Source organism: Argopecten irradians, unplaced genomic scaffold, assembly GCF_041381155.1.
Source record: "Argopecten irradians isolate NY unplaced genomic scaffold, Ai_NY scaffold_0214, whole genome shotgun sequence".
Classification (NCBI taxonomy): Eukaryota; Metazoa; Mollusca; class Bivalvia; order Pectinida; family Pectinidae; genus Argopecten; species Argopecten irradians.
This window is the reverse complement of record NW_027187681.1, coordinates 33003-60791: the sequence shown is the minus strand read 5'-3', so window position 1 is coordinate 60791 and position 27789 is coordinate 33003. Positions and strand designations below refer to the sequence as shown.

The following is a 27789-nucleotide window of genomic DNA, read 5'->3' as shown; positions in this document are numbered from 1 at the left end:
CGTGTCTTTTACATTACTTAAACACAAAATCAAGAACCGAGCATAATACAAAAGCATCAATTTGCCATTAAACAGCACTGAGAGTATCCATTTTAATTTCATTTAGTCCTTACTTTGTATACGTGTCCTAGAAGCTTTTTCTGTTTATTACTATTCAGATGATGACACTGAAATGATAACAGGGGGAATCAGGTGAGTTATTAGCATTTTCTTTCTGATTCCTTAATATCATTAAGGATGTGGATTATTTGGTCCGACGTGTCAGGGCGAGCCATCGTGCGTCGTCGGTAATCGTCTGTACATACTCCTTGGTTACTCAAATACGGTAACTCCAGTAACTAAACTTTGTTTGAAGCGGACAAAAAGAGAAACAAACAAGGAAACTTTGCCAACCTTTTGCTGTAAAATTCTGCCACAATCATTTCAATGCTTACATGGATACCAATCCCATTTGAATTGAAATACCATTGGTAATTATTTTTATATAAATAAGGCAGATACAGAAACAGAGACATAGGAGTGGGGTCAAAAATAGGAACTACAAGTGTATTTTCATCGGGTTTTGTCGTTCTGTAAATATGATAAAGAGAGCTGTTTCTTTAGATGTTTCCTCTTTATTGGTCTTGGTCAAGAGTGTGACAATTCAAATGCATATATGATAAAATTGAAAGATTAAAATTACACTTATAAGTTTACAACACATTCAAGAAATAACAGGCAGTACAATTCACAATAAAAGGTTTACTACACACTGAACACTTGATAATTTACTTTGATATTTTGGGGGAAAATTAGCAAATAATCAATTAAATGGTAGAACTCACTTGGCAATGAGAGGGGTAATGAGAGAGTAATTAATGATAATAGAAACGATCAAACGATCAAACTGATCACGAACCAATGAATAGTTACACACTATGCTTAATATATAGAATATCTTGTAATTCTATGAGAGAATAGTTCTTCGAACAAAAATACAATAAAATATTAAGCGAATAATCCATTCGCACTTATAAATTCTCCAAAATAAGTGTTTCTAGTTATTTTATATACTTAGCTTACTTACTTTACTTAGCTAGGGAGTAACTTCTCATCACTCGCATAAGTTAGATTGCACACCAGTAATTACAAAGCGGCCAAGTTTGCAATATTTAAACTGGTTATAACAACATGCTTTCAGTATAGAATTTTACAATTATAACACACAAGTAAATCTATGTTGAATTTTTACTTCAAATTTTTACACCTCTTTAAAGTTTGCACCCGCTTCAACTGAATTTAGTGTGATACACATTTTGGCTGTAAATAGGACTCCCGGGCACCAAGGTACAGGGCTCCAAAAGAAGCCTTGGTTATAGGTTTTTAGCTTATAGTTCCTGCTCATCATCAATTCACGGATCGCCAACTGTCAATCAAACCATCCAGGCAAGTAAAGAACATGTATAAGAAATCTTTAATAAGTATTTGTTAAAAGAAAGTTCTGAAATGGAAACTGTTATTAGAAAATCTGTAATTAAATAAAATATTATATACATGTTCGTGTTTAAAATAAACTGCTTTCGGATGTGAGATTACTCTTTATTAGTGATATTTCTAAGCAAAATAAACTTTTCCTGAAAAAAATCTAAATGTTCTTTATATTATGGCAAGCATCCATATTGGTGGTTATGAAAAATCAAGATTAAAATAAGAACTTTTGGAATGTAGTTTAATGTTTCAACATCATGTTTTAACATCTGAAATATGTACTCTCTTTTTTCGTAATCAATCAAAGCTTTAATGTTAGCCTGATTCAGAACAATTCCTATGCGCGACGAACATTTCGTTCTCAGTCAAGATGATCACTTTTATGAAAATAAAATGATTATGGTTTAAAGAATTATACCTAGGTGACTCTCAAAGTAATTTTTAAATACTGTAAAGCTATCAGAGAATCAGGTCACATTAACTGGTTGATCGTGAAACATGGAAACAAACTAGTGAATCCTCAAAAATGGTCACCTGTCCAAACGAGGTTTGAAAGTGTATAAGCAGTAATATTTTCAAATCCATGTTTCATTAATCAATCCAAGGTCTATTGTGCGTGGTTAACATCAAATAGGTCATACACTAGTTGCCATCTATACTTTTATACATTATATACTACCATCACATTTCCGGCGAACTTTTCCAGAAAATCAACATGGGTGTACACATTCCCGCACAGGGCAACAAGACATTTTAATACACATTGGTTACATTTTCAAGCTCGCTTGCAACATTTCTTGTATCAACAGTGCACTTATTCCTAACACGAATGTACTGCCTCTGTAAGCTGTGTCCATACTGTTTGCCATGAGTTATCTTTGTCCTTTGTCAAGCCAAATTGTTCTGCGCCCGGAAAGTCAGGCATTAACTCGAATTTGTATTGCATAAACTTCGGGAACAACAATTTTTATCTGTATCAACAGTTTGAAAGATTATGTTTTTTAGTCCATTATCCATGGCACATTTCAAATGAATCATCATTCAAGTGTCCGCTCTGTTTTATTCTCATTCGCAATCAGAACGATTGTCCGTGTCTTTGGAATACACGATTCATAAATTGTATGTCGTTTACTTCTATCTCTGGTGAAGATCTTAGCCGAGAGGTAAAACTATTTGTAAAGGAGGGGTATCACTTTGGTCCATATTACGGCCAGTCAGTGATGAGCAAAATATTTTGCAAAAAAGACACCTTAGGGTCAGCTGCATTTTGTATGTTATTCGGAACATCCGACTTGTTTGGGCTCATGGCAATTAAACAATGGTTTATAATCAAATATTAGAATTGAAATAATGTTTTATGGAGTGTTTACCTGCATATCTTTTGCGAAATTCTTTTCAGAAAACTGATGAAAATTTGAATAAGTAGGTCACAGTGACCTAGTTAAGCATTTGTTCTATTTTTTCAACCTATGTTCATTTATTTCAAGGTAAATTTATTGTAACCTGCGATACTTTCATAAATCCTTTTTTCTTGACCATATTCAGGTCATGTATAGATATATTGTTTGTTGAAGTTTTTAGCACGAATCTACTTCTTCGTAAATTCAGTAATTAGTTAACACTTATTAATATTATAATTATGATTTTGTTTTAAATTTCAGCCCGACTGATAGTTCAGGTAATATTTATTTGTTCTCTTTCAATATGCTTATAAGTATACATCTTGAAGTCAATCTTTCGTATGTTCAAGGAAAACGTGACTTACCCACTTTTATATAAAACTTCCTGTGATAACTTGCGGATATGGTAGTGGGCTGGACTGACATAAAACATTCAGAAGATTTGCAGTGGAATCAAAGCTAAGATACACTAGTAGAGTGGAAGGGATATCACTGTTTAGGACATGATGCCTGTATTTCTTAATGATTCAAGATATTTACGCTGATTAACGAATTAATAATAGACAAACATTGTACTTTACCATCGTGTAAATATTTTTATCTTATCGTGGGGAAATTGTTCATTATGGCATCTCACAGAGAATACATTGGTGACGTATGTGAGAATGATATAGCATTGCCTTCTACCAAGAAGACATAATGGTGGTCCGACTGTGCCTAGCGTGTTACATTTCTTCTGCAGAGATCAGTTAGCTATTTCTACTTTCAATGTTAGTGAATAATAACCATAACAATAAACGTTATTTATTTACTAAGGAGGAGCATGCTTAGCCAACGGCTAATCTACAGCATGGTCCTTTAGTTAGTAAAACAATTTATTAATTAAATGACATTTGCCTAATATACATATGTGCTACATATGGCAAAAAAAAAAAAATAAATAAAAATTGACATAGTTATTTGCTAACATTGCATGATCTAAAATTGCTACAACTGCAATTAAACAACAAAATGTAATAAGCATTTGACGAACATTTGATTATACTAAATTGTTTGAATTTCTAAGATTTTGTGGTCTGACTCAACTTGAACCATCTGTCCATATACCAGATATTTAAGCACCACAGCTTACTGTCATCGGGCTGGTTACATTATTATATCACTGGGGTTTTTTATTGGCTGAAAACGCTTTCCCCTGTGGCTTACCCTACTTAAATAAAATATCATGCTTCAGTGCTTGTCCGATGGGGTCAGGTATCTCCGGCATAAACTTCAAGTTTGATCTCCTCTGCTATGGGCTGATGTTAGGATCCGTTTGGATGTTGACTGATCCTCCTTTGAGAACGTCGTGTTTAGATATGATACCGAAAGGCACACTGGTAGCACACCCTACCTCATTATGTAAGGTCTCTGGTTTCCTCGTCAAGGTTATTTGCCAACATTCATTATTACTATCCCGTTTATATAATACTTGTGCATTTGTGTTATACAAGCTCCAAAATGTAGGTAATTTAGCCTCATTAAGATTATACTGATCTCGAGCTGATCCAATCTGTTTTTCGGGCTTTCTTATAATTCATTTTGTACATTTCACATAGAGCAACTGGAACTTTTCTGTCGTATTACCTAATACACTTGTTATTTTCCTGGTTGTATTTTGTAAGGCTTTTGAAGAAATCATAATTGCTTGAACACAACATCGTTACATCGCTTTTCTAGCTTTATATTCAACACTACCTTGATCAGACATAAAGGTTTCGCGTATGCGGATATCAGTAAAGTAATTTGTGTTGAAATAGTTACAAGTCTGGTCATGGTTCACTTTCTGACTAATTGTAGCTAGTTACGTGTAAAACTGGTTAGTGGGGGATCGCCTATTATATCTTTATACCAGGTTTTACCTTTTTGATGGTTTTGTAGTCAATAATGTTGGCATCTGAACAGCTTTGGTTTTTACAGATATGTTGATTTGTGATTGACCAGTGTTTTATCTGCTTTCATTTCTGAAACTAATTAACTAATTATTAATGAATATTAATCAGATAAATTAGATTGGAAAAAAGTTGTATTTAAGTTGTTTAAGGAATGATTTTTACTGTTTGTTGTTAACTGGTGTGTAAACTGCCTTTTTTTGTACAGATGTGTTAAATGACTCGCGTTAGCGTGTCATGTTGAAATATCTGTACAAAAAATGCAGTTTACACACCAGTTAACAACAAACAATAACAATCATTCCTTATATTTACATTTCTACCGACCACTTCATTAACAAGAGGCCCAAGGGCCTTAACGGTCATCTGACTACCTTGGTAATAGCTGCATAGGAAATAAATTAGATATTGTGTCATGGTTAGAAAATAAAAACAATTGCGCATGACCATGTAAGGATAATTTCATGCAAGTTTCAGTCAAACTGCATGGGTAAAACTTTAGAAGAAGTTCAAAATGTGTTTTCAAGATGGCGGCTTTGGTTTTGGTTTTCTTGGTTTTCGGGACAACCTGACAAATAACAACACGTTGTTGGAACAATGTCAATATCCTTAAACTTATTCAGACAAGTTCCAGCAAAATCGCACTGGTAGAACTTAAGAATAAGTTCAAAATGTATTTTCAAGATGGCGGGAGTGGTGGCCATCTTAGATTTCAGATCAACATAAAATATAAAAACACTTGGTCAGGACCATGACAAGGATCATTTCATGTAAGTATCAGCTAAATCACACTGGCAGAATTTGAGAAGTTCGAAATTCAAGATTTTAGAACATTTGACCCCGTGACCTTCATAGTTGGTCAAGGTCATTCATTTTCACAACTTTGGTAGCCCTTTATTTCAGCATGCTACTGGCTAAAGATGAATACCCTGGGCCTTTCGGCTAGTTTAAAGAAGTACTTAAACGATTTAGCCTATTTGACCCCTGTGACCTTGATTATGGGTCAAGGTCATTCATTTTCACAACTTTGGCAACCCTTTATCACAGCATACCACAGGCCAAATATAAGCATCCTGGACCTTTCAGTTAGTTAGAAGAAGTCCTTCAAAGATTTTAGCTTATTTGACCCCTGTGACCTTGAAAGTAGATCAAGGTAATTCACTTTCACAACTGTGGTAGCCCTTCATCCAAGCATGTTATTGGCCAAATATGAGTACTCTGGGCCTCACGGTTATTGAGAAGAAGTCGTTCAAATATTTTTGCCTATTTGACCCTTGAGACCTTGACAGAAGATCAAGGTCTTTCATTTTCATAACTTAGGTAGCTCCTTATCCCAGCATGCTACAGGCCAAATATAAGTACTCTGGGCCTTACAATTATTGAGAAGAGGTAGTTCAAAGATTTCAGCCTATTTGACCCCTGTGACCTTAAAGATGCTCCACCGCCGACAGAGCATAAATGATATTCTTCATTTTAACAAAAATGGTGTTTAATCGTGTATATATATGCCTAATTTAAAAAAAATAAATTTTTATTTCGCCTTTGGTGCATGCGCAATCAGTAGTTCATTCCATATAGGATATAGTACTACGGAATTTTTTCGGGATGCAATTAATTATTTTTCATATTTTTAACTTGAATTAAAATTAGAAGCTCAAACTTTTTAACTGTGGTAATGGTATAAAGTTAGTAACTTTTGTAACTGAAGAAAAATACTTAATCGTCTGCTCCTGTTTATGATAGTTAAAAAATACCATTTGTCAGCGGTGGAGCATCTTTAAAAGTAGGTCAAGGTCATTTATTTTCACAACTTTGATAGCCTTTTATCCCTGCATACTACAGGCCAAATATGAGTACTCTGGGCCATATGGTTATTGAGGAGAAGTCATTCAAAGATTTTAGCCTATTTGACCTCTGTGACCTTGAAAGTAAGTCATGGTCTGTATTTTTCACAACTTTGGTAGCCCTTTATCCCTGCATACTACAGGCCAAATATGAGTACTCTGGGCCATATGGTTATTGAGAAGAAGTCATTCAAAGATTTTTAGCCTATTTGACCTCTGTGACCTTGAAAGTTAGTCATGGTCTGTATTTTTCACAACTTTGGTAGCCCTTTATTCCGGCATGCTACAGGCCAAATATGTGTACTCTGGGCCTTATGGTTATTGAGAAGAAGTCCTTCAAAGATTTTAGCCTTTTTGACCCCTGTGACCTTGAAAGTAGATCAAGGTAATTCACTTTCACAACTGTGGTAGCCCTTCATCCAAGCATGTTACAGGCCAAATATGAGTACTCTGGGCCTCACGGTTATTGAGAAGAAGTCGTTCAAATATTTTAGCCTATTTGACCCTTGAGACCTTGACAGAAGATCAAGGTCATTCATTTTCATAACTTTGGTAGCTCCTTATCCCAGCATGCTACAGGCCAAATATAAGTACTCTGGGCCTTACAACTATTGAGAAGAGGTAGTTCAAAGATTTAAGCCTATTTGACCCCTGTGACCTTAAAGATGCTCCACCGCCGACAGAGCATAAATGATATTCTTCATTTTAACAAAAATAGTGTTTAATCGTGTATATATATGCCTAATTTAAAAAAAAAAAATTTATTTCGCCTTTGGTGCATGCGCAATCAGTAGTTCATTCCATATAGGATATAGTACTACGAATTTTTTTCGGGATGCAATTAATTATTTTTCATATTTTTAACTTGAATTAAAATTAGAAGCTCAAACTTTTTAAACTGTGGTAATGGTATAAAAGTAAGTAACTTTTGTAACTGAAGAAAAATACTTAAATCGTCTGCTCCTGTTTATGATAGTGAAAAAATACCATTTGTCAGCGGTGGAGCATCTTTAAAAGTAGGTCAAGGTCATTTATTTTCACAACTTTGATAGCCTTTTATCCCTGCATACTACAGGCCAAATATGAGTACTCTGGGCCATATGGTTATTGAGGAGAAGTCATTCAAAGATTTTAGCCTATTTGACCTCTGTGACCTTGAAAGTAAGTCATGGTCTGTATTTTTCACAACTTTGGTAGCCCTTTATCCCTGCATACTACAGGCCAAATATGAGTACTCTGGGCCATATGGTTATTGAGAAGAAGTCATTCAAAGATTTTAGCCTATTTGACCTCTGTGACCTTGAAAGTTAGTCATGGTCTGTATTTTTCACAACTTTGGTAGCCCTTTATTCCGGCATGCTACAGGCCAAATATGTGTACTCTGGGCCTTATGGTTATTGAGAAGAAGTCCTTCAAAGATTTTAGCCTTTTTGACCCCTGTGACCTTGAAAGTAGGGCATGGACATTCATTTTCACAACTTTGGTGGTAGCTCTTTATCCCAGCATGCTACAGGCCAAATATGAGTACTTTAGGCCTTACAGTTATTGAGAAGAAGTCGTTTGAATGAAAAAATTACGCACAGCGCACGGTCGGATGACCTAAACATTAAGTGTTCAAATAAAATGAAACTCTGTTTTTTTCAATGTTACACGATTGTTGGAACAGTCGGTCAATCGATGGAATCCCGGAACAGCTTGCTTCAATTGGTGGAAAATGTTATCAAATTCAGAGTGTACACAAAATATAGTTCCTATATAAGCATTGTCAAAAACACAAAATTACTCCTGTTGTCTCTGGGCGATAACTTTATCAGGCGAGTACCCAAGTTGTGTTTTAAAAACTATTACTTAGTTTCATCCTGGACAAAACCAATATCTACATAGTTACTAAGAAACACATATATGTTTACATCAAAACATTATGCTACTGCCAGACGCATGGGATATTACCATACTTTTGCGGTACCATGTCAAAAATAGTAACCTTCAGATAAACAATATAAATCCTCAGGTCTCTTTATATGCAATATCATTTGTTTAATCATGTATTTCAGATGGACAAAAGCCCAACGTGCTGTATGAATCGTCTGGTAAGTCTTTGTATCAGATACATATGTTGTCTATATCAAGAAAGAGGACAGTATGATGCGTTAAGAAATATGTCATGGCATTTTTTGTTTCACTTTATAATTTTTAATATCTGCGCCATAAAAAAAATGTATGAACTTTATGTGTGGATAATGCGTCGTGAACGACATATCGGCTTTCTCATCCATTTGAGTTATTATTTTAACTTTTTCTGCTTTTTCATGCCCACAAGACAATAATTTGCTCATATAAGGTCTCTTGATTTAAGGTTTACCAAATATGAAATATTAAACAGATGAAAGTTCATTATATTGCTATGAAATGATTTTTTCTACACTAATGGCATTTTTTCATCTCTATTTTCAATGGAAATATGATAGGCTTATGTATATTATAGAAACACAAACAACAGTAAATCAAGAAAAGTATAAAACTGAGAGACGACCGTATAGAGAAGATCAAAACAATGTTCATGTACACAACATAACGATACACAAATATAGGAGAAGCACATGATTTGCAATTCATATTATTAAAGAAATCAGTAAATGTATGTACATGTTTTTTTTCAAATATGAAATTTAATATATCACAATCACAGAAAGAAAACGTCGTCATATCAATCTCATGTCATATGTAAACGTATAAAACATTCTTTTTTTTCATTTGGCTGTTAAACGAGTTTTCAAAACCTCGCCTTCAAATTGTCATCTGCCATTTGCCGTAACATGTATATAAAGCATATCTCGATGACATACATGTATCTAATTGATTTGTATTTCAAAACAAATAAAGATGGACTAAAAGCTAACATTCTGTATGAAACATCGGAACCACAACCCAGCAGCTCTTCAGAATATGCTGATGTACAAAAGAAGTCAAAACCAAAATTTGTATCGCCAAATGATGTGTATGCAGTTGTTGACAAATCCAAAAAGGAGGATGTTGAAACAAAAAATGATGTATACGCAGAAGTTGTAAAGAAAAAGGAAGGAATGGAGGATGGAAAATGTGGAAAGGCAGGTAAAGCAGGAAAGGGAGGAAAGAAGGGGAAAGGTAAATATTTGTTTTTTTTTCGATAAATTGATCTAAAAGGGTGTGCGTGTCAGATACAGAAATATAAGTTAAGTGGTTCAAAAGTCAATGAGTTTTTGCTTCTGGTTAAGGGAATTGACAGTTGATTAATAAATGTTTTTTTTACAGACAATGTTGTCGATTTTTGTTCGACATAAATAAATCATAAACAAATGTTACATGTAGAATTAGAATAGTTTTTAAATACTATATAGATATATTTGGTAACACTATGAATTTTATGACTGCAACGTGTTAATAATGATCTTTACAATTAAGCATTTTTTAAGTAATGTAAATCAAAGAGTGCTATTATTCTTAAATCGTATTATGAGTTTTAAATTTATTCATTTCTAATTGAATAGACAAATTCCAATGGTTGGCAATATCACTATGTTGTTTTGTACCAATAGCCAAATGACCGTTGAGGCCCATTGGCCTCTTATTGAATTATAATATGCAGAAGTGAAGCGATTGAATCTAATGTTTTATGTTTTAATATTATTTTACCTTGTTTTACGAATATTAGACATTCAAAACCGGAAGTGAATCTTCTTCTATGGCATATAAGTTGAAGTTGCCAATCTCTCTGATATCATATATATATTTGCTGCCATAGGGTAATAATTTAACATTTATTAATGTTTGGACTGATTCCCGAGGACTTAAGGGGTGCAATAAGAAAGGTGCGATTTGGTCACAAATCTGAAAGCTATACATGGCTATTGCCGATATTTCATATGTCACATCCTGATATAAAAAGGAACTCAAAATTGCCTAGGGGTTATTGCAATACATGACACTGTTGTGCCTTATTATAAACCATATAATTTTGACAAATAGAAAACTTAAATCGTATGAAATATTTCCTGTTTCGGTGAAATGCGAATATTAATTAAAAGTCGACTTTGCCACAATGTCCTTATACAGTTTGGAAAAAAAAATCTATAATAACTTACCATAGTCGGGACGCCAAATAGCGAGTTTTGCTCTGACTCGAAACATTAAAATTGTATGGTCTATAACTCTCGCTCTTTTAAAGAAAACTGTTTAAGTGTTATACATATTTTTCTCCGTCTGACTGAGTTTTAGACTTTCTGATTTTACCACTTTCGAATATTTTTAACGTATACACGTGAAAAATAGGCTCGAGAGATGCCGAATCATTCCGAACTCTTCCGAACATCGTCGCGACAATCTTGAAGTAACACAAGAGTTGTGAATCCGAGAGAAAATGTCAACAATTTTTCATAAACCAAACATGTGGTCGACCTCAGCAGACTAGATCTACAAAGAAAATAATGCTCGCACATTACAATATTTGATACACACAACATTTTACGGCAATGTGTGAATTGGATGTTTCAAATACTCATTCTGTGGACATATACCAGCATGATTTGCTCATATTAGCCAGAAGTAAAACGTAAACAAACACTTACGCTAGTTACCTGGATCACCACGTGCAGGTCGTGTGGACGTCAGTCACGTGGTACGATTTGGAATTCCGACAAAACCCGAAGATACTGAACATGGCTGTGATTGAAGGCGCTTTATTTAAAACCAGGAATATATTGTCCCTAGATTTCGGCTCTCTTATAGGCCGACTTTTGCTTATGCAGGGAGCTAAATCATAAATTTACATGTCAATGTTCAAATATCAAATGTTTAAGTGACATATCGTTACAGTGAAAATAGCATGCAATGTAACTTTACTGGAAACATTATATGTAACTGATGTATGAATCTATGAAGCACAAATGTTAATACTACATACATGATGTTTTATTTCGGTGCGAATGTTATAACAATTTTATGATTTCATTGGCCATCATGGACACCATTTTGAATATTTAATATTCAAATGTTCAAGAGCAAATGTGAGCACCACACCCACCTTGATATTATTATATTCATGCTAATAGGCATTCTTAGGCAGAGAATATATGACTCTTTCATATAAACATATGTGGAATAGTTCTATCCTACATAATTTACATATGAAAGAGTTATTTTCTCACATTGCTTGTCGAGTTACTTGCACGAAAGGTGAGGCAGCCATTTTGTGACAAAATCTTAACTTCTTAAATAATTGTTCGATTTTAAAGATAAGAACGCCATTCGAAGGAGCTCATCAAAGTTTGGTTTATATTAATAAATATAAACAAGAAATCTTATGTAAAACGGTTTGAAATGCAAATTAAACATATGAATTGGTAAATAAATCCGGCAAATCAATCGAAATAGAAGAAAAATGACGTCAACTTTGGCTGATATGACGTCATCTGATGGTTCGGCAATTGTGACGTCACAGCTATGCAAGATACATTTATCTTACATATCTGTCTTTCATGGGACAACTCTATCTTACATGGCTAGCTATGTGAGAAAACACTATATCAGATATGACGGTCAGGACAAAAAGCGCTAGTTTGCGTCCAGGCAATAATAGATGATTTATCAAATTTTTTTGCGGCCATTTCTTGAATTAAGCAATTATCAAAAAAGTACTTATTTGTCCACCGTCTTCAAATTCTGAAAACTGTGAATGTTAATGGATACTCTGCATATAACTTATATAGCTAATTGTTGGTATTTTATTCGGTGTGAATGTTAAAGAAATGAATGCAATCGTATTATTCCAGTGACTATTGTGACTATCATGGACGCCATGATATATAATCAAAATACTCACTTCAGGTGTGAGATTCACATCCAACTCGATCTTTGTTTACTTATGAACACATCAATAGGTAATATTCGGTTGAAAAACCCCCCCAGAGATATTGAGCTGGAGCAGAACTCGTTAATTGGCGTCAAAACTGTGATACATGACTTATAATAGATTTTAGCGCCATTTTTGTAGCTATCTTGATTTTATTAATTATCAAATATTATCAAGATATATATATATATTGAAAATTCCCGTTCTTTTATTACTTAAACCTTGTACTTGCCATTCAACATGCCTTTATTTTTTATCAAAACTTTTAATCGTTTTATTTAGTGTTAGGACTATTTTGTTCGCCATCTTGGTTTTTTGTATCGATGTATATACTAACTTTTAGTTAGGTTTTACCAGTTGTATCTTAAAAAAGCTTTGAAATGAGCAACAGTAATCAATCTCTCATTGGTAATGTATCTTTCCTCTATCAATGTAAAATGAAAATTATTTACATTTCAGGCCTTCCCATTTATTGATTATTATCTAATTAAAGAAGCATTATAAACTTCCGGGAATGAAGAGTAATTTCTCCAATCAGATTATCATGCAATAATTTGTTTCACGTATACCTACCCTGCTATACTCCGTACACACATTATTTTTAAAAGACGATACTCAAGGCGACTAAATTACTGTATGTATTTAAAACGGGGTTTATTCAAGAAATGTTTTGTATTTTTTTTTCTGTATGCAGTTTACACACCATTTAACAACAAAAAGTACAAATGATATCTTATATTTACATTTCAACCGACTATTTCTTTTACATTTAATGTTCCGATACAATAAAACTTTGTTTTTTAACCTTATATGATTGATGGAATTCCGGAACAGATGGCTTCAGTTTGGCTGGAAATGTTGTAAGGTTAAAGAAAGTACACAAAATATAATTCAACAATAACACTCTTTTTCATTCCATAGATGCAATATTTCTCAAATATTTTAATTTCTGAAATATATTTAAAGATATTCATTATATTCAAATTGTTGAATTGAAAGATTGAAAATACGAAAACAATATAAGCCAATCTAATGCGCATTAACACTTCTTGCGGAAGTCAGTGTTCCGGTATATGTATTCTTACGCGAAACTGACTGCGTTTACACAAGGGTAAACTATTTCCCAGTTGGTAAGGTTATATAGCACGTACATACGGAAATGTAAATATAGTAAAAAAAATGTTGTTACATTTGTCTGATAACCATATTATAGCAATTATTCATATTCTTAATGTGCAATTAAGATCAGCTAACTATTATTTGCAATAAAATGAAACTATTTTCCGATTTCATTTCCTCGCCGAAAGTACACCCCATCTACATAATACACAGTGTGCCGTCCTATTGATGGCTGTGTCGGTCGAAATGATGACAAGGAGTAGGGTTGAAGTTTGTTGACGGCTAATTTATTTAAGCTGAAGTGTAGACAAGAGTTTTCTCTCCCTCTCTTTCATGTGGCCCTAGCGGAGGTTGTGACGTAAGCATATGTTAAGTGTGTGTGAGGCGGAAGTACCCAGTCAAGTCTCAAACCTCAGACTCAGTCTTCAGTCTCAGTCTAGGTCTAATTTCAGTCTGACTGGGGCTTATTGCGGCCCTCTTTTTATAATGATTGGGTACGTGAGTGGCGCACGTGCCGTTGGGACAATGCTTGCCCCAAAGGTTACCCAGCTCATCATTAACTGTCATAATTTACTTATTTTAATTCAGAATACAGCCTTACCGGCGCCAAATGCAGGCTTAACAAAATAAAAAATGTTTTGATTTTCTGATTGGACTTGGTTGAGGCTGGACAGAACCGGCTGTAATATGCACATTTTCCACAAACTATACTGCGCAGTAAAACAAGTGTGTGGACTACGTGATGTCCTGTCATTTCTTCCAGATCATTCAACGTAGTCCCTACCATACCCATACCTATTGGGTAACAATTAACTAATAAGTTGGTCACCCAGTTAAACACGTGCATAGACCTTGCGATGTCCTGTCATGCTTTCCAGAACATCCCACGTAGACGCTACTAAGTAGGTGCCGTAACAATTTACTAATATTTCGGTCACCTAGTGTAGCTGTGCCTTAAAACAACAACCTAACTCTGGCTGCAAGCATGAGTAAACAATTCCGCGTTACTGACCTTTAAATATACCACACATCGGTACTATGTCTAAGCAACATTATGTACACCACAATAATGCACTATGGAATTAAACACAGCCTAATAAATATATACATGGTTGTTATTAAACAACTAATACTTGTACTCTTATAAAATACACTATAATTTAAGTCAGCCCCGCGATCCACAATTATACACGGCTAACATGACAACTTCTGTCAAGGTTCAACAGGTACCCCACTTCCTGTTTACCTAGCGGAAATATTCAAATATCATATCTATCACAAATGATATTCATGGGGATTTAAGCAAGACTACCAGTATGCCTTCCTCTATAGGGTTACAATCGTCTATCACCAATAATATTCACGGGGACTTAAGCAAGGTTACTAGCCTGCCTACCTCTATAGGGTTACAATTGTCAAATAATTCCAAAGTGATTCCATCAATTTTCAAAGTGTATACTTTAAACGTAACTTGAATGGTTTATCAAACACCGAAACCAGGAAATGACAAGTTAGAAATATTATACATGTATAGGTAATTAAACATTGATTTACTTAATATCTGTATTTTGCGCTGTCGTTCCTTGTATAGCTATTATATCCACTCTACCGATGATAGATGATGAATCTACTGGGTTGTGACCAGTTTCCTTAATAATTTCGACTGTGTTTTAAAGGATTTTGTCAATACTGACGCACAGAAGTTGGTGAAAATAGACATAAATAATCTTTAGTCCAAGATACTTCAATAACACAAGTAATTGTTTATTTATTTTTTTATACCAGGCGCGTTTTATTATAACCACTAATTGGTACATGTTGACAGTGCCTACAGGGGCAGTTACCATGATTTCAAAATCTTGGAAATGCGATTTTCAAAACCTGCTAATTTCATCGAAACATGTATGTGGCCCAAAAAGCGACCAAAGTCTATTTCTGGTTCCTGTAACGGATCAAAAGCATCACAGATAATTCCACTCCCACTAATGTCTAAAGTTTAGTTCGAGCAGTTTTAAAAATAGGTTATCACTAAAAGCAGCATTCGGCCCTGGACAGGAGTAAAATAGATAAACAAAGATGCAAACGATCTAAAACATATATTCAATAAATACATATCAAATGAAAAATGGTCATAACTGTTTTTTATCAGATTAAAAAAAATAACAATGTTTTAATCAATGTTTTAAAAATTATTTCATATAACGTTATTGTGATTTTGTCAATAAATATTTCCAACTTGCTATAATAGGTTTTCTTTTTCATTAAGACTTATAAACGTTTTAGAATGTGAAAATCTGCACAACGTTTTATCAAATAGAAATTAAAAAAATAATAAATGAATACTACTAAAATAAATAAGTCTTTTTTATAAACTGTCCCGTAAAATTTAGAATCTCACTTGTCATGAAATACAGAAGCTAACATCAGATGTATACACCATGTAAAATTATCTTCTCTGTCACGATCTTGTCCATCCATGCTCGATCAGCCTTCTCGTCCACGATTTTGCATACTTTGATCTACTTTACAGTGGTCGAACTGCAACTGTATGAGTTTCAGAAATAGTAGTTGCAGAAGCGAGAGATCAAAAATGAGGTTTAAAGCACCGATATTGAGGTGACTTTTATGATTTTAAACTTCTGAAACTGCCGCTGCTCACCAGCACTTGCATTCGAGTTAACCCAAACTATTCTCCAATAAATCTGATAAATTATGAAAGTATTTCAGAACTGCTTATAAACATTGAACGAATGAAGAGAAAATAAAGCGTAATTGGTGTGAAGTAAATACATTTATTGTGTGCAATCGCAGGCTACTGTATGGTTAATAGCCGCAATCTATATCAACATACAGTCATTTTGCTGTTAACTTTATAGTAGCAATTCAATGGTGTTGTTTTAAATCACGGCCAACATTACTTAATAAAAATTAATATTTTTATCTTTAAATACCTATTTTGAATAAAAAATACTTCCAACAAAGGGTAAATACATATAAATTTACATATTATTTACATATATTAGCGAGATAACCGATCTAAAGGCACGATAACCGCACTAAGTTGATCTATTTTTTCCTTTTTTATTATATATTAGTCTTTAGATACTTTACTTACTTTACATCCGTGACAAAATGCCACAATGTGACTGTGATCATAACTAGGTCACTCTCTTCAACAAGATTTCTCGATTCGGCAATTCGACCTCTATGTACTTTGAAGACGATTTTTGAAAACGCTTGTCAAACAAAATAAACTATGATTTCATGAAATCGCAATACTAATATGAAAGTAAGTCTGGTTTTCAAGGAATCCCCACTGAATGCTACAAACTTTGAAAAGGAAAACGTAGATTTGTTAGCAATATCAGTTTCAAAGGAACACTAACATGGCTACCGTAATTTAGCTGTTAAAAAACATGAACATATTTGCCCGGATAGATGGCTGCCCCATTGGGAAAGTTTCCTTGAAAGATGCATTCTGGGGAATTTTAGCAATGCTAGAGAGACATCACATATTTCGAGTGCCTAACTAATTCGTGAATGTTTATCATACAGGTAAACAGAAAAAGGGAGGAGCAAAGCAAAGAGGTATGTTTTCTGCTCTTTGGTTTATTCAACGCAGTTATCTTTCCAAAACATGAATTACTTTTAACTAACTGAAAGCAAGTTATTTCAATTTAAAAAAAATCCAATGCTTATTACAAGTAAAGAAAAGAAGAATTCGACTTCATCTATATTACATAAATTCTTGTTTTTTTTTTTTTTTTATATATCTACTTTAGGTGCCACATCAACACCACTCTACTGAAATATTAAGTTTAATTTATAATATTAACACTTCATCTGACAGTGCAATAATATGCTTAATTTCTATTATGCTTGGAAGGAAATTGTTCTGCTTTCGTTGCAAAATGTTTTTAATTTAATTCTCAATTTACAGTCACTATCTGCATTGAGGATTTGCTCCGGTGAAAAATCATTTTTTCTGATATCAAATTTTGGAAACAGACGTCCATACCAAATTTGAAAATAGAATTAAAATAATATGATTGTGTGATTATTTTGAGTTATTGTGGATTCAAGATAACTACTTGACATAAATTGCATTTTTACTAGATTTTCAATGTTTTGAACATACACCTGACAACCTAAAGCAATATTTTCCAAATTAGTTATGTGATAACTATGAATATTCGTAAAATTGACAAAACTAATATTGTTTTTAAGAAAATAATAATAATATCACAAAATCTATCCATTTTTTTCTGCTCAGAATAACCGTGTATGTTACCCCAACCCTCTAAATTTTGATAATGAAAATACGTAGTTTTTTTCCGATTTCTGATCAATTGAACGAAAAAACGTTTTGTTGACTAACTTTTTCTAAAACTATCCAAGTGTTAAATACGCAGAAAGTTAGTGACAACACAGGATATGTTATTCAGTATCTTTCCTTAATTTTGATATGTTCAAAAGGTGGACACAAGGTGTCCCCTTGCCACATACCCAAAGTAAAGCATCATTTAAGCCCTTTACGCTCTTTTTGAAAAATACAAAATAGATTATAAACACATATAAAGTAGTAATGAACCTAGGTTTTAACACTGTAAAATTTGGAAATCGGAGCGTTGGCGTTTTTGCAACCTCACCTTTCACCTAGATACAAAGTGTAAGAAATGCACTGTTTCAAAATGGCCGCCAAATTGGTTATTTTTTTAATTTGTGTATACAAAATTGTATGAAAATTGTAATCTAATTTTGACATATGTTTTATATAGCAATTCGCTACACAAAGAGACAATTATTTTTTGGGAAAATTACAAAAAGTCTTTGATTAATGCCACACTATATGTAACTATCAACAAAAAGTCAAGTTAGATTCGACCCCGATGTTGTTAGTATTTGTAGATGTAGATGAAATTAAGTTACATGTATATTAAAGAATATTTAAATCATTTCTTAATAACTTTGGGACAGCATTTGTTGAAAGTCGATACTTGTAAACATGCCTTTATTTCATACTGGTCGCCATAGAAGTTACGATTATTGCCGAACGGAAGTCGGAAAGTTCATGACCCCGTTCTCGGAAGAGTTCGGATTACGTTACGTAGTTGCGGTAGTCACATGACGTTATCGGCACCGACGTTGCAATGTCGGCTAACTTCGGCTTGTTTGACTAAATAGGACCCACCTAGCGATGTTCAATATTTATTAGATTTCTTATCAAAAGTTTCTGAAACATTATCGCTTATCTTGAATTCGCTTCGATTCACTCCTGTCTCTGCATAATTTTTTTTCCAAAAATCTTCTAAATCATGAAGAAAATAAGACAGATACGGATATTGGAACTATAATATTAAACAAGACTTTAACGAGACTGAAACCTCATCAGAGCAAACCTTAGGGATGTATTCCTCTCAGAAGTCAACATTTTCTTGTATTAAACTTTTTTTCTCATAGAGATTTTTGGGAACAGGAGTTCATACCATAAAAGGAAATGGAAGAAAATCATATGTCCGTGTGCTCGTTTTTAAGCTATTGTCACTGAAAGATACCTAGTTGACAAAATCCTGGATTTTATGGGAATTTTGCCGTTTTGACCATACACACAAGATATTAAAGCCATTTCCTAATTTCCTAATGAGGTGTTTGATATGTATGGATGTTTGTAGAATTTATTTTCTAGTAGTTGTCTTTGAAAATATATCAGTTTTGATTAATAAGACTAATACTTTTTCTCAGAATAACAACATAAGCTACCCCTACCCCTTAATTTTGAGCTACAAATTGCACCATTTTCAGCCACTTTTAACAAATTAAAGCGACCAACATCTATATGATATATTTTAGTGTAATAACAATAATCGTAATGCATGGTTATTTTGGAATCCGGTGACTAATCAAAAGCATAACGAAAAAAAGGACTGTCTAAAGGTGCGTTCGATAGGTGACCGGGGAATCACTAAAAGAAGGATTTAGCTCTGGGTAGGAGTAAAATAGACAAACAAAGGTGTAGACGACCTAAAACTTACAGAAATTCAATAAATACATACAGACTTTTTTTTTATTTGAAAACAAAAGTAAACAAAAAAGTCTTTCAGGATTATATACAAGTAAGTCATGATTTCAAGATATCCCACGCTGTATATTATACAAACTTTGATTTAAAAAGGAAAATTTAGATTTGTTACCAAAATCGGTTGCAAATGAAAAACAAATGGAATGAACACTTGCATGGCTACCGTAATTTAGGTGTTCAAAAAATTCCAAACAATTGAACGTGCGCAGAAATCACGGTAACTGGTACATCACGATAATGAGTATCGACCCAGTACATGTATTTTTTTAAATCATCTTACTCTGCACTTATAATTACAGTTTAACATACCAGATGAGCCATTCAAGTTCTCTGGGCCTCTTGTTTCTTTATATATATATAATGAAATTGCAAGGATATTTTTCTTTACATTTTTTTTTGTTTCAACAGATGACGTTTACGAAAATGTTGACGACATTGGTGGCGCCAATAAGAATATTTACTCCAACTTTCAGGAGGGAGCAAATTCCGTATTAGATAAAGAGCCATCCCGGAAAATGGTATATTTTTGTTATCAAGTATCAATGAATCTGCCGATTCTTTAGGTTTCTTAATTTGAGATATTTCAAATAGGTTGATAAGAAGTTATATCGATATAAGAAATTAGGTTATTCGAGAACGCCAACATGGCATTTATTCAAGGAGCAATGTCGATCCTACATTTCAATGCAAAGATATGTCTCATACAGCATATGTGATATTGTTACATAGGTTTTGGTGACATTTGTTACATTTTGCTACATACCTCCACTGCCAGAAATACTAAGTATTTTTTCATACCTACGGGTGTAATACTGAATGGTCTAGGGCAATACACTCATGTCTACTGAGGCTGTATTGCATAGCTACCCATGCAAAAGCGCCTCGTGACGTCACGGCGTCAACAGAATTTCCATTTCCTCGGTGAAATTTTAACATTTCTTTTTAACAAAGTTGACTGGTTTTACTATAAAAGATGCAAACATCAGAATGTTTCTTGAAAATATTACGTAATTTTTCATGTATGGAAAATTGACTTTCAGTCGTGGATTTCTTCGAATTTATTTCAAAATTGCGGGATATTATAGTTGTAAAATTGCAATTAAACGTCGAGATATGAAAGAAAAATACTCTTTTATAAGTGGATATGAAGGATAGGGATATTCTACCCTCAGGATCATAAGATGTTGCAAAACCCTCGACAAGCATCGGGTTTTACTACATTTTGTGACCCATATTATTCCGTCTTAACTCACAAAATGTTTCCCGATTATTTACACCCTTTCATTGGCCAAGCATTTAAGCAATACAGTTTCCTCCGACACTAGGCCATTTTAATTTAAAACAATTTTATTGTTGAAGACACATGCCTTTATAAAACTTCTTGAACTTGGTTTACAAGATTCATCCTCGGGACACAAAAATGCTTCTGGCCCACGCTTGTTTAAGCAAAGCATTTTGATATCATAAGAACTGCTTTTAAATTTCATGAATGACACTTCACACGCGTTTGTGTCTGTCAGCATTTATGCGCTGAAGCAATTGCATGTTTTGTGTCACAACTTATTAATGAAGTGCAAGGGAATGCGTTCTTTATTAATGTTGGTATAATAATAGTTGAAAAGTCCCACGCATTGAGTTTGGTAGTTCGCATACACAGATGGTCATATAAACCAGAATTGATGGATTTTTGGCATTAATATCACATATACACTGTATTTCGCTAATGCGTAAATGTAATACTGTTTTCATTAATTAACTTATAGAACAAAGATGGCCTCATCTATCTAGATATCGAATTTAAGGAAGATAAGAAAAATGGCAGAAATTATGTCATCCACGGAATAGAAAACAGGACTGATTATGCAGACGTCGACTTCACTCAGCACGCTGATCCACTACCATCTGATGAAGAGGAAAGTACAAACAAGGGAGCTGGCATATTGGAATAGAATGTTTCATTCCACCTGCTTGAATTTGCCTGTAGAATATTTTACATGTATATATTTATACGGAAAAGTTATGTCAAAAGCATAACATGTACTCTCACATCTCCATAGGATATTGACTGGGATAGCAAAATAGTGCGGGTAAGACTGTCTCAGAAAATCGAAGATTGTTATTGATTTGTGTTATGATTGTAACACTTTCATGTGATGCAAGAAGATAATTTGCCTAATTAATTTTATTATTAAGTTAATTGATATTTCCCTAATGGACCGAGTGAAGGCTAGTGACAAAATAGAATACAGTTGGTACTATAACTGTAACCTGTACGGTTTGTGCAAGGACACATAACAACGGGTGAGGTTTTGCTTATTTGACAACATAGACTCTGTCATTGCTGAATATACCCAGAACGCAAAGGTGATCAGTGATACATATATCGGACAGAAAACAGTGCAGGATTAAATGACTTCTACGTGTGCATCAGTAATGGGACCGACCCCTGAACTGTCTCTTATGTGTCCCAATACGTTATGCATTAGCGGAAGAAAGGTATATATATATTTATATAAATTTTACAGTTCCCCCTCATAATTCACTCTGCAAGCCAGATTCAAAGTCACCTTCAATAAGCAATATAATGGCTGCTGTATGCTTTTGTGAAATAAAAATTGTGGTTCTGCTTATGTAACAACATAAATGTACCATAATGCATGTTAGTTTCTATACCATAGGTTTAGTACATATATGTAACACATAGCTTCTTAAGTGCTTAAAGTTTCTTATACACCTGGTTTCTGCAATCTTTTGCAGTCAAATTTGTATATAAAATATTTATTTGAAGTAAATATATAAAGACTGAATGATCAATGTACTATGTACCTACTAATTAATATGTAGGACTATCAATATCATAATATATCAACATACCATGAAGATAGAAATAGTGTAATCTTTCCCAATAGAGTTGCCTCCCTTTCTAGAAATAAGTGCATGCTACACAAAGTTCATTTTCTACCATGTCTATTACATTAATATGTATATTAAACCAGTACACAGTTAGCTGATCTTATTAATGGAATGATTTTTCATTTATTGCTGTGTTTTGGACATTTTTTTCTTTTTGCAATGAAAGCCCTGTTTGACATGTGCATATAACTGTGATATCATATGGTTTAATGATTATATACTGTTTTCATGCTTCATTTCCTGGTGTAAATATAATCTATTAATTATGTGGTCATCCAAATTAATACTTGTTGACCTCTAGTCTTTATGATGTTCTAAAGCATACATGTAGATATAAGTTATATCACAATATATATTCACCCTAACGATGCTTATAATAACTTTATTTATACCTAATTATATCATAATAAGTTACAAACCTAGCATGTATATTTGTAAACTATGGTTATCTGCATGTGCAGCTGTCATTAGATGCCAACCTTATTGTTTTAATATACTATTCAAGACAATTAAATCAATAAACATTGTATGATTGAAATATGCTCAAATGATATTGTAAATGTAAACCAATTTCATTAGATTAAGAAAAATAAACCATAGTTTGAAGTCACTTAAGTCTTTTAGTCTATTCGACCCCTGTGATCTTGAAGAAAGGTCAAGATTATTTACTTAAACCTTGGTAGTTCATTATATAATACATACTTGCAGTTAACCTGATATATTTTTCTATAAAAACACCAACAATGGAAAGTAATGGTAATTAAAATAAAAACCAAAAGGCCCAGAGGGCCTGTATCGCTCACTGTGTTTGTGATGGAAAGAAATGTTCTAAATACAGATTCATCACTCCTCTTTTGAAGGAATTTGAAAATTTACCTCTAATTTACCTATTGGGCTCCAACTTTTTCTGCTCCAGGGTGTCAGACCAAATATTTATACAAACTCTCTATCCCCAGACAATGTTTCTGGCCAAATTTGGTTACATTCCTTGCAAAACTCTATGACTAGTATTGATTTAAATGATTTACCTCGGTCTATTTTCCCTAACGGGCCCTGCCTCCTGCCCACAGGGGATCACAGCCAAAATCTATACAAATGTGTTCTCTATCCCCAAAGGATGTTTCTGATCAAAGGAATATATGCACTATGGGCCGTTTTTTGCCCCATCAGAGATATAGATAATATTTACACAAAATACAAAGTTGGTATCCACACTTAGAAAAAATAAAGTTTATTATGTGATCAAACATGTTGTTGCTTAGCAACAGTCCTTAGCAACCACACATATAAAAGTAATATTTCATCACAATTTTATAGAAGATTCTTACCGGAAATCATGTAGAAATAAAGCATTTGATTATATATTCATTTTTTCATTAATATAAAATTCTAAGATAATATGTAAGTTCACGTTTCCTTATATTATCTCTACTATACAGATACCCCATAGCAACGGCCTACAGGTAATTACTTTCCCATTTCTCAACAGATTTTCAACTAAGTTTTTTTTACATCTCCTGTATACTTTTTAAAAATATGTCACTGTTTAGACACCACCTGCACCATTTACATATTATGACTACATGTCAACACACGATCTCAAAATGACAAAATATGTTATCAAACATGTTGTTACTTAGCAACTGTCTTTAGCAACCACACCTATAAAACAACATTTCATCATGAAATCATTGATAATTCTTACATGAGGAATGTTAGAAATAATTGGTGATTTTTTCATTATATATTATCCCAGAAAAGATCTGTTAATTCAAGTTAGCGTATACTGTTTGTTAATATAGAAATATTCCATAGCAACCAATGTAAAGTTGATTGATTTCACTTTTCTCAACAGATTTTCCCCTAAATTTTTAAATCATACGTACCCTTTTTAAAAACCATATAACCGTTTGGATACCTGCACCATTTACAAAATAATTATGACTGCAACACAAACGATCTCAAAATGACAAACCACGTGATCAAACATGCTGTTGCTTAGCAACTGTCCTTAGCAACTACACCTATGAAACAACATCTTATCATAAATTCATTGAATATTCTTGCATGAAGACATGTAGAAATAAGGGAATTTTGTTCATATTCAAGTAACCTTATACTATCTGTTAATATAGAAATATCCTTTATAGCATCCAATGTATTTAAGTTAATTAATTTCACTTTTCTCAACAGATGTTCCACTCAATATTTACATCTCATGCACACTTTTTAAAATCAAGCCACTTTTTGGACACTTGTTCCAGTTATATGTGACTGCAAGTCCTGATCAACAAACGATCAAATATGAAACAAAAGGGTTATAATCTGTTCAATACCGTCAAACTAGTCTTAACATAATCCAACATTTAAACAAATCTATTTTAAAATGTAAATAATTTTGTCTGATTAAAAGATTATGTCCTTGCAAATATTTTCTTAATGACAGCACATGAACACACATTTATTTAAAAAATGACGTTTCTTTTTTATCAACTGATCTACACTTACAAGCAAAATGACATTCTCTTTTCTTTTTTAAAATCTAAATAGTGAAATCACAGAGAGAAAAAAGTGGTTTATCATTCAAATGTACCTATTATGTGCATGTACCAGCAAACATTTGTTTAAGTATTTATGAAGGGCGATATCTGCCTAAACATTTTAATCATGGAAATATGACTGGATGTCTGACAAAATGTCATACATGGATGGAAAATTCTAAGATGCCAATGAAATATTTACACATGAAACATGACTGGATGTCTGACAAAATGTCATACATGGATGGAAAATTCTAAGATGCCAATGAAATATTTACACATGGAACATGACTGGATGTATGACAAAATGTCATACATGGATGGAAAATTCTAAGATGCCAATGAAATATTTACACATGGAACATGACTGGATGTATGACAAAATGTCATACATGGATGGAAAATTCTAAGATGCCAATGAAATATTTACACAAGGAACATGACTGGATGTATGACAAAATGTCATATATAGATGGGATATGTCATTAAAGTTGCCTTTGCTATAATCGATCAATCATTCCTCCAAAGAGTCATTCTCTGAGAATCTTCCTGAGGCGGTGGCTGCATCAAGAAACATTGAGGACGGGCTGTTCTTTGTCGCAACATATTCGGTGTGTCTCTTGTAACTCAGGTACCAAAGTACATTGGCTACATGGGCGCAGCATCCAACAACGCGGGCCCCAACTTTACATGTGCAGTACCACCCACGGATTTCTTCACGCTCAGATGAGTACTGCACCCAAAGTGAACGTACAGCCTTTTTGGAGTGCCTTGACTGAATTTTCACCTTCAGCAAATCTGAAGGTACAATAAAAACAATTTCATTAATGACTTTTCGATTTGTTATCATTACTGTGTATACGGGTTCATTACAAGTATACGAGTATAACAATAATAAAGAGTGAATTCAGGTTATATTCTAAACATAAAACAATATACTTTATTTATTGTAGAGAATCAGCATTTTTGTTTTATGTTGCTATTAAAAAAAACCATAATTATTATTTCAATAAATAAGATAAAAAAATATGAACTAGCTTATATAAACTGTAGACCAGTGGAGTGGTTTTAGACATACAGTATTTGGATGTACAAAGTTCACATTTACGTAATTGATGTGTTTTTATTTAAAACATTACTTAACCTGGTAAATCTTGACAGAGCATCATTTCATATCCCTCAGAATCAAGATGTTCTTTAGTATAAGATGGAGCCTGTTTGACCTCATACACAATATATATATATATCTTAAATCAAAACAGATTAACTTTATTAATGACTTTCATCAAATTATAAAAAAGGATCTTAGATAATATTGTGCTTTTTACACAGAACTATACTTTTGTTATACATTTACTGACATTAATAATTGCCAAAATCTAGAAAGTTCAATTACTACGTAACACCTACATCCAATTACACAAACTACTTTCAAAAAGAGGGAGCCCAAATACGAACCTGGTAAACTCCCAATGTTATGTCCCTAAGGTTGTCTAATGTAAGCCTTGGGAAGTCTACTTCATCAACTTGTTGATAGCAAGTCCGCCTTGAAAGCAAACCATTCTCCTCGACCAGAGTCTGTACCCTATTACAGTTTGTATTCCTGTCTATCATCACCTTGGCAATATGTTGGGTCTCTGGGTCCATGCTGGCCAAAGGCTTCCGGTACCGATTGAACACAGCACATGTGGTTCTTACCAGGTCACCAATGTGGGGAACAAAGGTGTTAGGGATGACTTTGTCAAATAGCCACACCTGTTTGAGCCTTCCGTTAACACTCTCAATTACCCATCTAACCTGTAACCATAGAAAATATAGACCATCACATTCAATATGTACAGTTATGTATGCATATTGATTTATTGATAATGATACAATGACTTTTATGAATGTTCGATTTGAAATTCACAGATATTATCAAAAGTATTCTTGTATTGATATATGAAATTCAAATATGATTTAAGGCATTCTTGTATTGATGTACTAAGGGCAACATTTTAAAATTACAATCCATGCAGAACTATATGACTAGTAGCAATTTAAACAATTTACCTGTATTTTGCTATTGTGCCCTGCCCCATCTGCTCCCGGGATCACAGCCAAAATTTATACAAACTCTGTTCCCCTTCCTCAAGGATGTTTCTGGCCAAATTTGGTTAAAATCCATGTAAACTGTAGGACTAGTAGTGATTCAAACGATTTACCTTCATTCTCCGTTTGGGCCCATCCTTCTTGCCCCCCCGATGTCAGAGCCAAAATTTATACAAACTTTGTTCCTCTTCTTCCAAGGATGTTTCTGGCCAAATTTGTTGTCATGCAGAACTCTATGACTAGTACTGATCTAAAGGGTTTGCCTCAATTGCCCCTCCTGCCCCCAGGGGTCAGAGCTAGAATTTTTACAAACTCTGTTCCTCTTCACCCAAAGATCAGGCCAAATTTGGTTACAATCCATGCAGAACACTATGACTAGTAGGGACTGTTGACGTGCAGACGCCGGACGGACGGACGACGGACGCCACGCTATGACATAAGCTCACCAGCCCTTTGGGGTGTCAGGTGCTCTAAAAATGAAAAATCCTTTTAAGCTATATCCTGAATATTCCAGGGGT

General features: G+C 33.6%; 2 protein-coding genes across 2 annotated transcripts; one reads left to right on the top strand and one right to left on the bottom strand.

Annotated features, from left to right (window-relative positions):
* The first annotated feature begins 162 nt into the window (after positions 1–162).
* LOC138312119 (uncharacterized) lies at positions 163–23246 on the top strand. Its single transcript, XM_069253159.1, has 7 exons — positions 163–192; positions 3129–3145; positions 8697–8732; positions 9526–9786; positions 17204–17236; positions 20136–20245; positions 21491–23246. Exons 1-7 carry the CDS (start codon positions 173–175, stop codon positions 21674–21676), a joined length of 663 nt encoding a protein of 220 aa, XP_069109260.1. The 5' UTR covers positions 163–172; the 3' UTR covers positions 21677–23246.
* Positions 23247–25694: 2448 nt separating this feature from the next.
* Positions 25695–26827, bottom strand: LOC138312118 (uncharacterized). Its single transcript, XM_069253157.1, has 3 exons — positions 26639–26827; positions 26325–26403; positions 25695–25978 (listed from the first exon to the last, which is right to left on the bottom strand). Exons 1-3 carry the CDS (start codon positions 26825–26827, stop codon positions 25695–25697), a joined length of 552 nt encoding a protein of 183 aa, XP_069109258.1.
* Between the last annotated feature and the right edge of the window lie 962 nt (positions 26828–27789).